Here is a 13,166-nt window from a genome sequence, read left to right on the forward strand (position 1 = left end):
ATTCCAGAACGGAATCGCACCAGTCATTTAGCCAGCTCTTCATTAACACAAGTTTTTCCTTCATGATTTCCTGAGAATGAAATGTTAGAACCAAGTCTCTTCCTCCTCCTGCCCTTACTTGAACTTCCCCCAAATCTCTTCTTACTATTTCTGCCTTGAATTCTTCCGCAGCGTAGATTGGTTTCAACCTAGCTATGACACTCTCGTATAACCAACCATTGCCTTCCTCATAGGCTTTGATAATGCAGGAGGAGTTAGTTGCTAATGCCTTGCCACTCACCACCTCCGCAAAAGATCTCTTACCTTGGTATCCCACATGCGAGCTGTTGCGTTTCTCTGCAAACTTTCCAGGCTGCATTGATGGACTAGCTTGCTGTTTCGTACCATAATCCTTACTGTAATCTGCCTTTTTTACCTTTATAGCTTTATCATCGCACCAAAGCCCATTGGCTTTTTGAATAGCCATATCTGCTGCAACAGGACATCTGTATCTGACAAAGCCAAATCGGGAATTCGTCGTTTTCCTCCTCTTGTTTGGAATAAAGGTATCCACCACAACCCCATAGTTACAGAATAATGAGAACAACCCTTTAGCTCTCATGGTTTCGGGTAGATTATCCACGAAAATAGAATGGATAGACCCATTCATCCATCTATTCCGAACTCCCCTACCGCCGTGTCTTCGAACCACCGGCTGCCATCCTCCATCGCTTGGCTTGACCATTGAGAGAGAGGACAAATTATGCGAAGATTCTTCAAATCATCTCAAAAGTATAGAATTGGCGACCAAAATTATGTTTGGTCGCCAAAAGTGGTCTCTTTTTTTTCTCGTAAATAATTTATTTTTACATAAATTATGTTCAATAAAAAATAATTATCTTTATATATATACTTTTATATTAATACGGGTCTATGTACTATATAAATAATATATCACTACTAAAAAGCAGGGCTTTTGAGTCGGCAGCTTGCCGTCGCAAATAACGGATTTGCCGACGCAAAAACTTTTTGCGACGGCGTTTCGACGGCAACTCAAGGGACGAAAATGGTGGGGTCGCAAAAAGTTTTTGAGTCGGCAATCTGCCGACGCAAAAAGTTTTAATTTTTTGAGACGGTAGATTGCCGACTCAAAAAGTGATTAAATGTTTTAAATCATAATTTTCTCACTGAGGCTCCCAAGGTTCGAACACACACCCATTTGGACAAGTTGACCCAAGGTCAACGCACTACACCCACTTCACCACCACACCTCTTTCAGATATTAAACGAGATATATATTACTTATAGTATATACACTCAATATTAATATAAAAGTATATGTATAAATAAATATATTTATTAAATATAATCAAGTAAATAAATATATATCTTGGTTATAAATTTTTTTTTTTGCTACGGCATCAGTTGCCGACTCAAAAGGTCTAATTTTTTGCGTCGGCGCAAATTTACCGACGCAAAAGGTCTATGCCGACTCAAAAGGTCTATCTTTTGCGTCGGTAAATTCAACCGACTCAAATAATACTATCAAATATTAATTTTTTGTGTCGGCCAACGGTGCCGACACTAAAGGTTTGGTATTTGAGTCGGTAACTCTGTGCCGTCTCAAAAAAGCTACCTTTTGCGACGGTAAAATTTGCCGACTCAAAAAACCGACTCAAAAGACCCTTTCTTTAGTAGTGTATGTTGCATATATAATCATATAGTGTTATAAAGGCATAGTGGAAGGAGTGCCTTGTATAAGATTTATGGTGTGAGAGGTTGATGGTTCGAATCTCCATAAGAGCAGATGAGAAGCTAATGAGTGGAATTTTTTTTTTTCCACGAATGGCCTTTTGGCAACTAAAGGTTTGGTCGCCGATTCCTTGAGTATTGGTGACTAAAACATTGGTCGGTAAATGTATAATTTAAAAAATATAATTGACTTTTGGCGATCAAAGTTTTGGTCGCTAGAGACTTGCTTTTTGGCGACTAACAGTTTTTTAGTCGCCAATACCTTTCCCGACCGCCTCCTAACGACCAAACCGGCGACTAAAAAATTTAGTCCGGGAAACTTAAAAACTGATTTTTGGCGAAAAAAATTGACTTTTGGCGAAATGTGTTTTTTCTTGTAGTATAATAATAAAGGCAGCAACCTCTTTTATGCTCAAATAGACCAGAAACGCAAAATGTAAAATTTCTTGTTGATTGTTGTATGGTGTGACATATTTACAATTGAAGATGAGAAATCTAACGATATAGGATCTATTTTGTATCGCCTGGCCTTACCATAAAACCAAGGAGTACAAAAATTCGAAAATTCAATTTTTAGGGATGAAACCTAAAAATTGCTATGGTCAATCACTAGGGGGTCTGGGAGTGGGAGGAAGTCAATCGGATGTAGTTCAGCCTTGAAGAAGTTTGAATGCATTGATTTGTTCCCTCTATGATCCTAGATGATTTTGTTTGTAGTGAACCCAAAAAATCAACAAGTGAGTAGTTGTGAGTTCACCACTTTCTTAAACAAGTGGTGAACTCACAACTATAAAATATCCCCCCTAAGTGCTAAACTGGAAAATTCTGAAGAGCTAATTTAGTTTAGCTTTTTTTTATTATTTAATTTAACCTAATTCATTAGTTTCATTTGAAAAGAATTTTTGGTATTTTTTCATTTGAATGTGAAAATTGTAAAAGAAATAATGAAATAATTATAATTTAGATATGACATTTTGTTTTATTGATATATTTAGCTTATTTTATATTTTTGTGCTTATTTAAGCAAAAACAAATTATTGCCAAATGACAATTTTGTCATTTTATCAAAGATTTTGTAAAAAAAAATTTAATAATTTATAATAATTTTTTGAGTTTTTAATTGAGATATTTAGTTCCTAAACATACCCTTAATAACGTTACAAATTCTTAATAAAAATAATGGATATTTACACACAAGTTCTAATTTATGAACTTATATTTCATTAAGTCCTAACGAAAAATTTTTGGATCTTCAAATCCCATTAAATTTTTAATAGTCAGAATTATCCTTTAAACAATGATTGTTCATTATTTATGATTATCTATAAATGAACCTAATAATTTGACATTTGTTTTGATTTTCGAAATTTTCAAACATCAACTTTCAAATTGAAAAAATTAATATATATATATATATATATGTATATTTGCAAAAAAAATCAAACTACTATTCTTTAAATTTTTTTTTTAAAAGAACTGAATTATTTTTTGTACAAAACTGAAAATTTTGTGTCTATAAAGGAATATGATGGTGGAACATTGATGTGCAAAACTAAAAAAAAAAACTTTTAAAAATGAAAAAACTAATAACTTTTTCAGTTTTAAAATTAGAAAAAACTGATAATGTTATCGGTTTTATTAGATAGTTGAATCAAACAAATAACTAGAAAGACAAAAGCGTTTAATCTCATACTCTTTTTTTTTTCATCAGTTAGTAAAATAATTATCTAGAATATTATTATACAAAATTGATAATATTCTTAATTTTAAAAATTAAGAAAACCTGATAATATTCTCAATTTTACATATGACATATTGGCTCAAAAAAATTTAAATAGAATCTGAACTATTGTAACATTTATAAATAAAACTTCTAAGTAATTAACTCTCACAAATATTGATTATTTAAACCACAAAACATTTCAAATAATATATTAACACCCTAGTGGTACTCCCCACCTCACACTTTTTTAAAATTTGACACGCATCTCGTTTATTATAAGGTAGATAAGTGCAATTCTTAAAGTCAACGAATCACCAAATTTATTCAAGATAATTAATATTGTTCCTAATAATACTATAAAAATAAAAAAATGTTGTACATAGAATGATGGATGTGTCTTGTTGTGGACCACTTATTTAAAAATAAATAAACTTTTGGGATTCATAATTTTAAAATCTGATGAATCTTGCTGTTATATCATTTTAAATAAAATTATTTTATAAAAATTATGTTTGTATATTATTTGTACATTATTACATGCCAAAAAAATATTTTAAAAAAAATCTAGAATTTGAAATTTATGAATTAAATTCATTCATACTATGGCCCACACTCTAAATCTACATCGATATATTCAATTTTTGAAAAAAATTCTGAACATTTATTATTATTATTTTTTTTTTTTTGAGTACATAGCATTTGTTATATTATTTTCCTCATAAACCAATGACGATAAGATATGTAAGCTTTCAAAGTTCTCAATGAAAAAAAATCTTATATGGCATACTCTTTAAAATGTGTGTCATATGCTCTGATTGTGAAAATTTGCGGTTTTGGTTGTCAATTATGAGAATTTGTGATGGTTAGGATTGGAGTAGCCTTTATAGTGCTTTTAGAACTTGGAAGGATGAATATTGAGAAAATCACACAACATGGTAACTTTTCAAAAAAAATGTCAAGTCAATGAAAAACTTTATACATATTAATAATAAAATTTATAAATTTTTTCATAAATTTATATATTTTTTTGTACTGATGCCACTGACATGTAATAATCCCATGAATATTCTTACTGAAAATTTTTACCTCTTATGGGATTTTTCATGTGACACGCCAAGCTTCATTATGATTTTCCCTACGACACATTTCATTTACTTGTCTTTTCTTGTTCTTGGTTTTGAATATGCAGTACTACTCTGCACGATGTCGAATGATAACCAACCCCAGAAGTCCGAAAGGAAATGCGATGATTGGATAATTTCGATTGAAAATATGCTAGTTAAAGTGAAAAAGCCGTCACAGTTGAGTATATATAAAGTTCCGAAAAAACTCTTAAAAAGATGCCTATACACCTAGTATTGTGTCCATCGGACCTTTTCATCATAACAAGAAAGCGATGCAAGCTTTTGAAGAGCACAAACGGCGATACATGCTACATCTTTTTATGAGAATATCTGAAGCTGAAAAATCTAGATCTACCCTCAGGGAGTGTGCCGCTGCCATACTAGAATTGGAAGAAGAAACTCGAAGATGCTATTCAGAAAAAATAGGCTTGGACGAGTACGAGTTAGCTGAAATATTGCTAGTTGATGGCTGCTTCTTACTCGAACTGTTTTTGAGATATTCAGATATTGAGAACCACAAGGAGGGCAAAGTTGAGGACCCCTTTATCAATAATGCTCGGACTATGGCAACTCTTCAACATGATTTGGCATTACTTGAGAACCAGATTCCATTTTCTGTTCTGGAGACTTTGCTCGGCATTATAAAAGACAATGTGCCACAACCATTACGATCCTCATTTATTGAGCATAATGTGGCCACTTTAGCACTACTCTTTTTCAAATCGGCTTTGGATTTGAGCGACAAAGCAATTCAAAGTAAATCCTCGAAACTCTCTGGTACGCATTTACTTGATATTTTGCATAAGTTTTACCTCCCCAAATGTGAAACGTTGGACATTTTTGAGCTCCGCATATCTGACAAAATCAATCAATCTCGAAACTTGCAAAGAAGTGCATTAACATATCGTGCCACAAAACTTTGGAAGGCAGGAATTTATTTTGCAGCCAACACAGCTGATGCAAACGAAAATTTATTAGACATAAAATTTTCTGCTACTGATGGAGTTGTTACAATGCCACCATTACACATACAAGAAGCTATAACAGAAACAATCTTCCGAAATTTGATTGCTTTTGAGCAATGCAGCGGAACTGGCAGCACCTCACATCACATTGCATCATATGTCTTTCTTATGAGAAGTCTCCTCCATTCCTCCCATGATGTTGGAATTCTTCATAAAGAAGGGATCATAAAATATGATTTTAGTGATGGTGGTGGTCGTAAAGATGTTGCAAGTTTGTTTGAATCTATATGCAACGGAGTTGTTTTAAACGACTTCTATTTTTCCGAGTTGTGTGAGGATGTTAATCGCTACTGCTACAACGGCATGTCTCGGTGGCGCATACTTTATTTAATTTTAGATGACAGCTGGCGCACATCGAAGCACAAGTGGCACGAATATGCGTCAGTCTTCCGTCATGATTATTTGTCCAATACATGGACTTTTATCTCAGTCAACACTGCAGTGATCGCTCTCATCTTAACCGCCATGCAAACCTATTACGCCTGCTTCTCTTATTATCATCACTGAGTCCTAGTGGCAATGCCACTGCAACCCAGAGCTATCTTTTTTTTTTTTTTTTTTTTTTTTTTTTTTAAACGTGTAATGGGATGATCTCATAATTTTATAAAAATTGTTTATTAAGTTTTATTTTATCCGGATTTTATAATATATAATAAGATGAATTCATCAATAAAGTTTCTTTTAGTTATTAAAAAAAAATGACCTCTACGAATCTGTTTGGTAACTATTTCGTTTTCAGTTTTTAATTTTCAGTTTATATTTACAAAAATTTAAAAAAACTCTCATAAAAACTTATTTGATAATTTTTTTGATTTATAAATAGTTGTCTCAGTTTATAAATTTAAGGAAAAAAACATAAACTCAAAAAATGAGTTTACATTTTCAGTTTTCAATTTTCAATTTTCTTTTCAATTAATTTTTTTTCCCAATTAACTTTTTTTTTCAATTATTTTCAATTAATTTTTTTTCCAATTAATTTTTTTTTCAATTATTTTTTTTAATTAATTTTTTTTCAATTATAATCTGTGTGATCCCATTATCATAAATAATAAAAATAAATATAAATATTTTAGGGCTGAACAAACATATTTTTTAGTTTATGTTTTTAAAAATTTTTAAACATTTTGTTCAAACCAAACGTTTTTATAATTTATGTTTTTCTAAAAATAAACAAAAACCAGTTTATAAAATTTTTGTAAACATTAACCAAAAACATAAACGTTACCAAACGCTGCCCAATTGTTTTGTAATCTAGTTTTTTTTTTTTTTTTTTTTTGATCGGCAAAGAAAACTTTATTGATGAAGCACGTACAAAGTACAATGGAAGACATCAATAAAAAAACAACAATGCTAGGTATCATGAAAAACCTTTCATGAAAATAATCATGAAAGCTTTGTGACCCTTAGATTACACTTAGAATAAAACACTACATATTAATCAAGGTAATCCAAGGATCATAAATCTTTCATGATCATTTTCATGAAAAATTTTTCATGATCCCTAACTTATCTGATAAAAAAAAGCTTGGAGCTAGAACAAGTTTCAACCTCCTAGTTGGTGAGAAACCAACAAACAAAAAAAAGCAAGAAAAACAAGACTAAACCAACAAAAAGAGCAGAAGAAAATCTACAGAACAAATCCAAAAACCCAAGACTATGCAGCCCCGTAGACATCTTTGCACAGAAACCAAAAGCTCCCAGCAACACCTCTATGAAGATAGCAGCATATTGTCCTCTGATGATGAATACACCCAGCAAAAAGCAACCATACATTCTCCTGTTACTGCATGGGACTTGAATAGGAGCACTTAATAGAATCAATTTTATCGAGTCAATTTTATTTGTACAAGATATACATGTTACCCTACAAATTTGACTTAATTACATTAAACTCCCCTAAGCTTATACTTTTCTAATTGAGTTTCATATACTAACCATGAAATATATTTTAAGATCACTCGGGGTTTGGGGAGTCCGATAAATAAGTCAATTTTTTTAGTGCTTTCCTTTTAAAATTGTGTCAAAATTTATTATTTTTCATGTTCATATTAGGGGTGCAACTCGGGCGGGCTCAACCCGAGCAACCCGAGCCCAGCCCGAGTTTTTTTAGGGCTTGGGCAACTATATCTTGTAATCTGGACAGGCTTGGACAGATTTTTGATGCCCGAATTGCAATTCGGGCCGGGCTTGGACAGAACCAATGGCCAACCCGAGCAACCCGAACCCGAATTCAATTTAATATATTATATAAATTATATAATATATAATATATAATATATATAATTTAATAAATTATGTAATATATATAAATTAAGTAAAAGAGTTAGTCTTAATTTTTATTTTTATTTTTATTTTTGGTTAGTCTTCTATTAAGTAAAAGAGTTAGTCTTAATTTTTATTTTTTATTTTTTTTTTGTTAGTTTTCTACCATTAGATTAGCATCTTTTATGTCTACCCTTAGATCTACCTACAGGTTTCTGAACTCGGGCAATTCGGGTAATTCGGGCAATTTGGGCAACCCGAGTTCAAAATACAAAGCTTGGGCCGGGCTTGGGCAACAATGTTCGGGTTCATGGTCGGGCTTGGGCGGGCTTGGACAGTGCCAAATACAATTCGGGTCGGGCTTGGGCAGACCCCCAACCCGACCGAACCCGCCCGAGTTGCACCCCTAGTTCATATTATGTAGACGAAACTATAAAAAAAATAAAAAAATAAAATTAAAATTAAAAAAAAAAAAGATTGCAAAAGTTCCAAAAATTTTTAAATTAAAATTTCCACCTTTTTTTTGTTTATTTTTGTTTTGTTTGATTTTTTTTTAGAATTTTTTAATTTGTTTCATAAAGTATAATCTAGAAGAATAAACTTGTTTTTGAATTTTTTTTTTAAAAAAATTAGTAAATACAAAAATAAGCCAACAAAAAAATTGCTAAAAAAACAAATTTCAAACACCCACAACCAAGCTACATTTATATTATTAGAGATAATATTTTGTAAAGAGATTAATCGAAGAGGATTCTATCATTTGTTTACCTTGTCATTCATCACCATTGTATTAAAATATAGTAAAAATAAAATGGGATTATTATTATTATTCTTTTGTTTAAAAAAAAAAAATCAATCTTTTGTTTACTCATACACTACCACAGTGCAGCCACCCGGTGAACGTCTCATGGTTATGGGATCTACTACAAAAGCAGCAAAAAACTCATACGAAGTCATACATACAATACAATTACAACAGTCTGTCCAAGATCTTTATTTTTCATTCAATTGTTGGAAAAGCTCCTCATTGAGGTGAAGACAAAGATCTCCATTTTTTTTTTGATCGGCAAAAAAAAGTTTTATTGATGGAAAAGCAAAATACATGCAAGAATACATCAACAAAGCAGGGAAGTACACTGAGCATCATAGCTACCCTCTACAATCCCAACTAGGTTGGCACTGCAAAGGAAGCAAAATCATATGCTAGCACTTGACCCAAGATTAGTGAGAAACCAATCAAGCAAACCAAAAAAAAAAAAAAAAAACCCCTCTTCAAACAATAGCCATTATAGACTGGGGCATTAGATGGCATGAGTAGCAGGATGGCATTTCAATAGCAGAAACCAACACCAGCCATCAATCAAACAGACCATCAAAGCATCACAGAATCACTCTTTGATCATCCTAACCACTTCATGCCCTTACTTCCAATTGTTGGCTGCTCAGGTGGACCAGAGCCAGGCTGATAGCAACATCACAACATCTGCAGCCACACAGATCAGCCTCAGCACTGCAACCTGCAACTGCACACCAACTGAATACCACCATACACCAACAGAATTCGCCAACCTGCAACTGCAGACCAAGGCACTATCAGCCAGCAAACAACACATGCAACCAAGAGCAACACTGCAGCAGATCACAGAATTGAGGAAGGTGCCTCAGAAGCCAAATGCCCCAGAAGCACACCAGCAACAATGCAGAAGCAGAGCACACACAACAGAAGCAGAATACACACAGAAATTACTCGTGGTATCACAGCAGACTACCCCAACCAGAATACACACAAAGATCTCCATAATCACCTATTTAATAATTGGACAGCCAATTGATTCTTGGGCAAGAAATGCAGGCATCAAAGCCATGATTAAGGGCATTAACAGGTTCTTCTGCCTCACGGGGATTGAATCTTCGGCCTTGAAATAAAGCAATTTATCATTATAAATATTCCACCATTTTGCGACCAACATTTTGACATCCTCTCTATCCATGTTTGCTTCTTTTCCAGTGTACTTCCATGGTTTTGATCCCTTAAAAGTTTTTGAAAATTAAAGTGAAAAAAATCTAACAAAATGGAACCAAACTATGGTTCTGATTCAAATTATCAAGACAAAAAACAACTTTGTGGAAGAAGTTCAAGAAGATTAACGGATTTGCTAGATTAGTAGGAAATACTTAACTGCACAGTAGTGCACTACTTTAACTCTTTCGAGCTCAACATTCTCCGGATACTACCATAAAATTGGGAGAACCAGGTTGTAGACCACAGGAATGGGTTTGAACATGTCTTTGAAGAAGATGTTCAAGAATTAATCCTGTAATTTACACCAAAAAAAATTATACAAAACGTAGATTTAATATTAGGAAACATGTAAATCTATTTGATAGGATGTGATGAGCAAATTTGTAACTTCAGGTTTGCACTTTGATCTTTATTGTCCTTCTATAGTTGTATATATGATGATGGAGATTCTTTCAATAGACCACAGTACCCCAGGGGGCCTAGCAATCCCCCTTATATCAAAATATGAAACGACTTCTCACTAGTTGCCCATCCAATTGAAAACGTGCTATTGGTTTTAATCCAAAATTGTTTATCTCCTAGGATTCATTAAAAGATTATTAATGGATAAAATCAAGTTGATTATAGAATAGTAATCACAGGATAAAATTACATTTTTATTAAAAAGTAAAAAAAGTTTAAAAAGTAAAAAAAGTAAGTATAATTTTGATAGTAAACCAATTAGTTTTTTTACTATAAATGTAATATAATCATTTGACTAATGAAAGTTGAACAATTAAGGTGGACTACAAAATGTGCCCACCTAATCCAATACTGCCTCTAGTTGAATGCCTAACTGGACAGACTTTTATGTGTATGTATGAGAGGGTTCAAGAACGTCATTGAAAAATTTGAAGATCTTCAAAGATTCTTGAAGAAAAATTCGAATTCTCTAGAAGTTGATGAGAGACTTAGATTCTTCAGTAGTCTCAACTAAGAACACAAAAACAAAGAGATAATGGAGATAAGAGATTAGGTGAAGAAGAAGGCAAAATAGTTAGAGAGAGAATAATGGCAAGACTCTCCCATGGATCTCCCACTTTCACTCTCAAGGTTGATAATGGAGAAGGGAAATTAGTTCTTTCCCAAGAGTTATCTCTCCAAAATTCATCCCTTGTAAAGCCATGGGTGGGTGCTATTTATAGGCACCTCATGATGTAGGATAGAGCCCATGTCCAAGGCACATGGAGAATATTCTCTCTAACCATCTTGTCCGAGGAGGTGACCTCTCCGAGCAGGAGGAAAACCCCGAAGAGGAGATCAACCTCTCGGCGAACCCTTCTTCTTAGCCACACCTAACCAATGATCTCCAATCATCCCAAAGGGTCAAGGGTAGTCCCAGAGGATGTTCTGCCGCAGAAGGGTCAGGGGTAATCCAAGAGAACACCCTGCCACAAATGTTGCCGAGTCTCAAGGACCCCCTAGATCATGCCACCTCGACCCGGGTATAGGCTAGTTTAACCGAAGAGTGAATTTATCTCCACTCATCGTCTTCGGGATTGAGTCCTTTGTTCAGACTCTATTACACCCATGGTTCTGGTACGTAGATCCCGGAAAGCTCCGAGTCTGCAAGTGTTCTGGGACTCATTAATGGAGTGACTTCTAGATTGCGTCTGAATCCGTTCAAAGCCAAGTGCTTCGAATCTCTAGGTTCGTGGATTCGAACCCTTTTGAGTCCAAGCTCAAGTAAGTCTCTAAGTTCGTGGATCCGAACCCTTTTGAGGCTTAGAGCGATTCGGCCCGTTTGATGGCGATAAATCCGAATCTACCAATCTTGAACTATTGGACCTAATTAATTTAGTGGGCTCAAATTAACTTCTCTTACATTTTCCCCTTGCATGTATGAGAAATTGTAGTTTTCTCGGACATGCATAGTTTCGTCTTGTTAGCCATGCTTCACATTACGTCTTCGGGAATATTTGATCTTGACAGAGTCTATGGATAAAGCTGAGGACTCACCGTAAATTATGAGTAAAGTTGACAACTAATAAAGATAAGATTTTTTTTTCTCTCTCTCTTTTAATATGAATTCAAATCATTTTTTTTTTTGAACATCATTTTCTTCAACAATTTATAAAAAATTCATATCCAAAGATGCTCTAGAATATTCGGAGGCTTATTTTATATATATATAGCCTTAGAGCATCTCCAACCCTGAACCAAAATTTTCACCAAATCTAAGTAAGAAAATGACTTTTTCCACAATCTGATACCGAGTGCTCCAACGGTGCATCAAATCCCGTGGGTCAACCGGTGGGTCGACCGGTAAAGGTAAATTTTTTTTTAAAAAAAAACCCTTTTGAACTGTTTGAACCCACCGTTGTGAACCCACGGTTATGGACTGGGGAAGGGGCGATCGGTTGGTCGACCGGCGGGTCGACCGGTCAGCCAAATTTTTTTTTTTTTCCCTTCATTTCTGTTCCCAATTCTTTTTTCTATTTCTTTTTCCCTCAATTTTTCCTTCCATTACATATATATGTCTGGCGTATGAATTATGCTCTCACATAAATCCATTATCCATATGCCAGACAACTCCACAAAACTGATACGATCATAACTTGAACAAAATAGAGCATCATGAATACCTTCAAATCCATTATATTGACATCATTTTCATCCTCCTCTTCTTCTTCCTCTTCCTCTGATGATGAATCTGATGATGAATATATCGTCACACTTGTAGGAGCTTATGAGCAGAACAATACTAATATGTTTCAGATTCTGAAGAGTGATTGCTCAAAGAAGGTAGGTGGTTCTGTTGTAGGTCATAGGTATATACACAGAAATAGAAGGTAGGGTCACGACAGATTGTTTGGAGATTATTTTGCTGCAAATCCTATGTATTCGCCTACAGTATTTCGGAGACGTTTTCGAATGTGTCGTCCTTTATATCTACGAATTTTGAATGCAATCCAAGCACACAATTCATATTTTCTTCAAAAACAAGATGCTTGCCATGTACTTGGATTATCTCCCGTACAAAAAATGACTTCAGTGATGAGAATATTGTCATATGGTGTTGCAACAGATGCAGTTGATGATTGCATACGTGTCAGAGAAAGTACTGCAATTCAAAGTTTGCAACAATTTTGTAATTCAGTGATTGAAATATTTGGTGAAGAATATCTGAGATCTCCAACACGAACTGACATTGCTAGATTACTTGCTATTGGAGAGGTTCGGGGTTTCCTGGCATGTTGGGAAGTTTAGATTGCATGCATTGGGAACGGAAAAATTGT

At 33.9% G+C, this 13,166-nt stretch overlaps 1 protein-coding gene and 1 pseudogene across 1 annotated transcript; one reads left to right on the top strand and one right to left on the bottom strand.

Annotated features, from left to right (window-relative positions):
• Positions 1-4,850: 4,850 nt before the first annotated feature.
• On the top strand, positions 4,851-6,110 carry LOC145800338 (UPF0481 protein At3g47200-like). Its single transcript, XM_082889997.1, has one exon. The coding sequence runs from the start codon at positions 4,851-4,853 to the stop codon at positions 6,108-6,110; it is 1,260 nt and encodes a 419-aa protein (XP_082746123.1).
• Positions 6,111-9,307: 3,197 nt separating this feature from the next.
• LOC145800339 (galactinol synthase 1-like) overlaps positions 9,308-13,166 on the bottom strand; it is a 177,698-nt pseudogene continuing 173,839 nt past the window's right edge.

The sequence above is a fragment of the Camellia sinensis genome, chromosome 10 (genome assembly GCF_055761805.1).
Source record: "Camellia sinensis isolate YWXY chromosome 10, ASM5576180v1, whole genome shotgun sequence".
NCBI lineage: Eukaryota > Viridiplantae > Streptophyta > Magnoliopsida > Ericales > Theaceae > Camellia > Camellia sinensis.

Excerpts from the sequence above, each read along its gene's own strand:
- LOC145800338 (XM_082889997.1), top strand. The coding sequence starts at position 4,851 with ATGCAAGCTTTTGAAGAGCACAAACGGCGATACATGCTACATCTTTTT.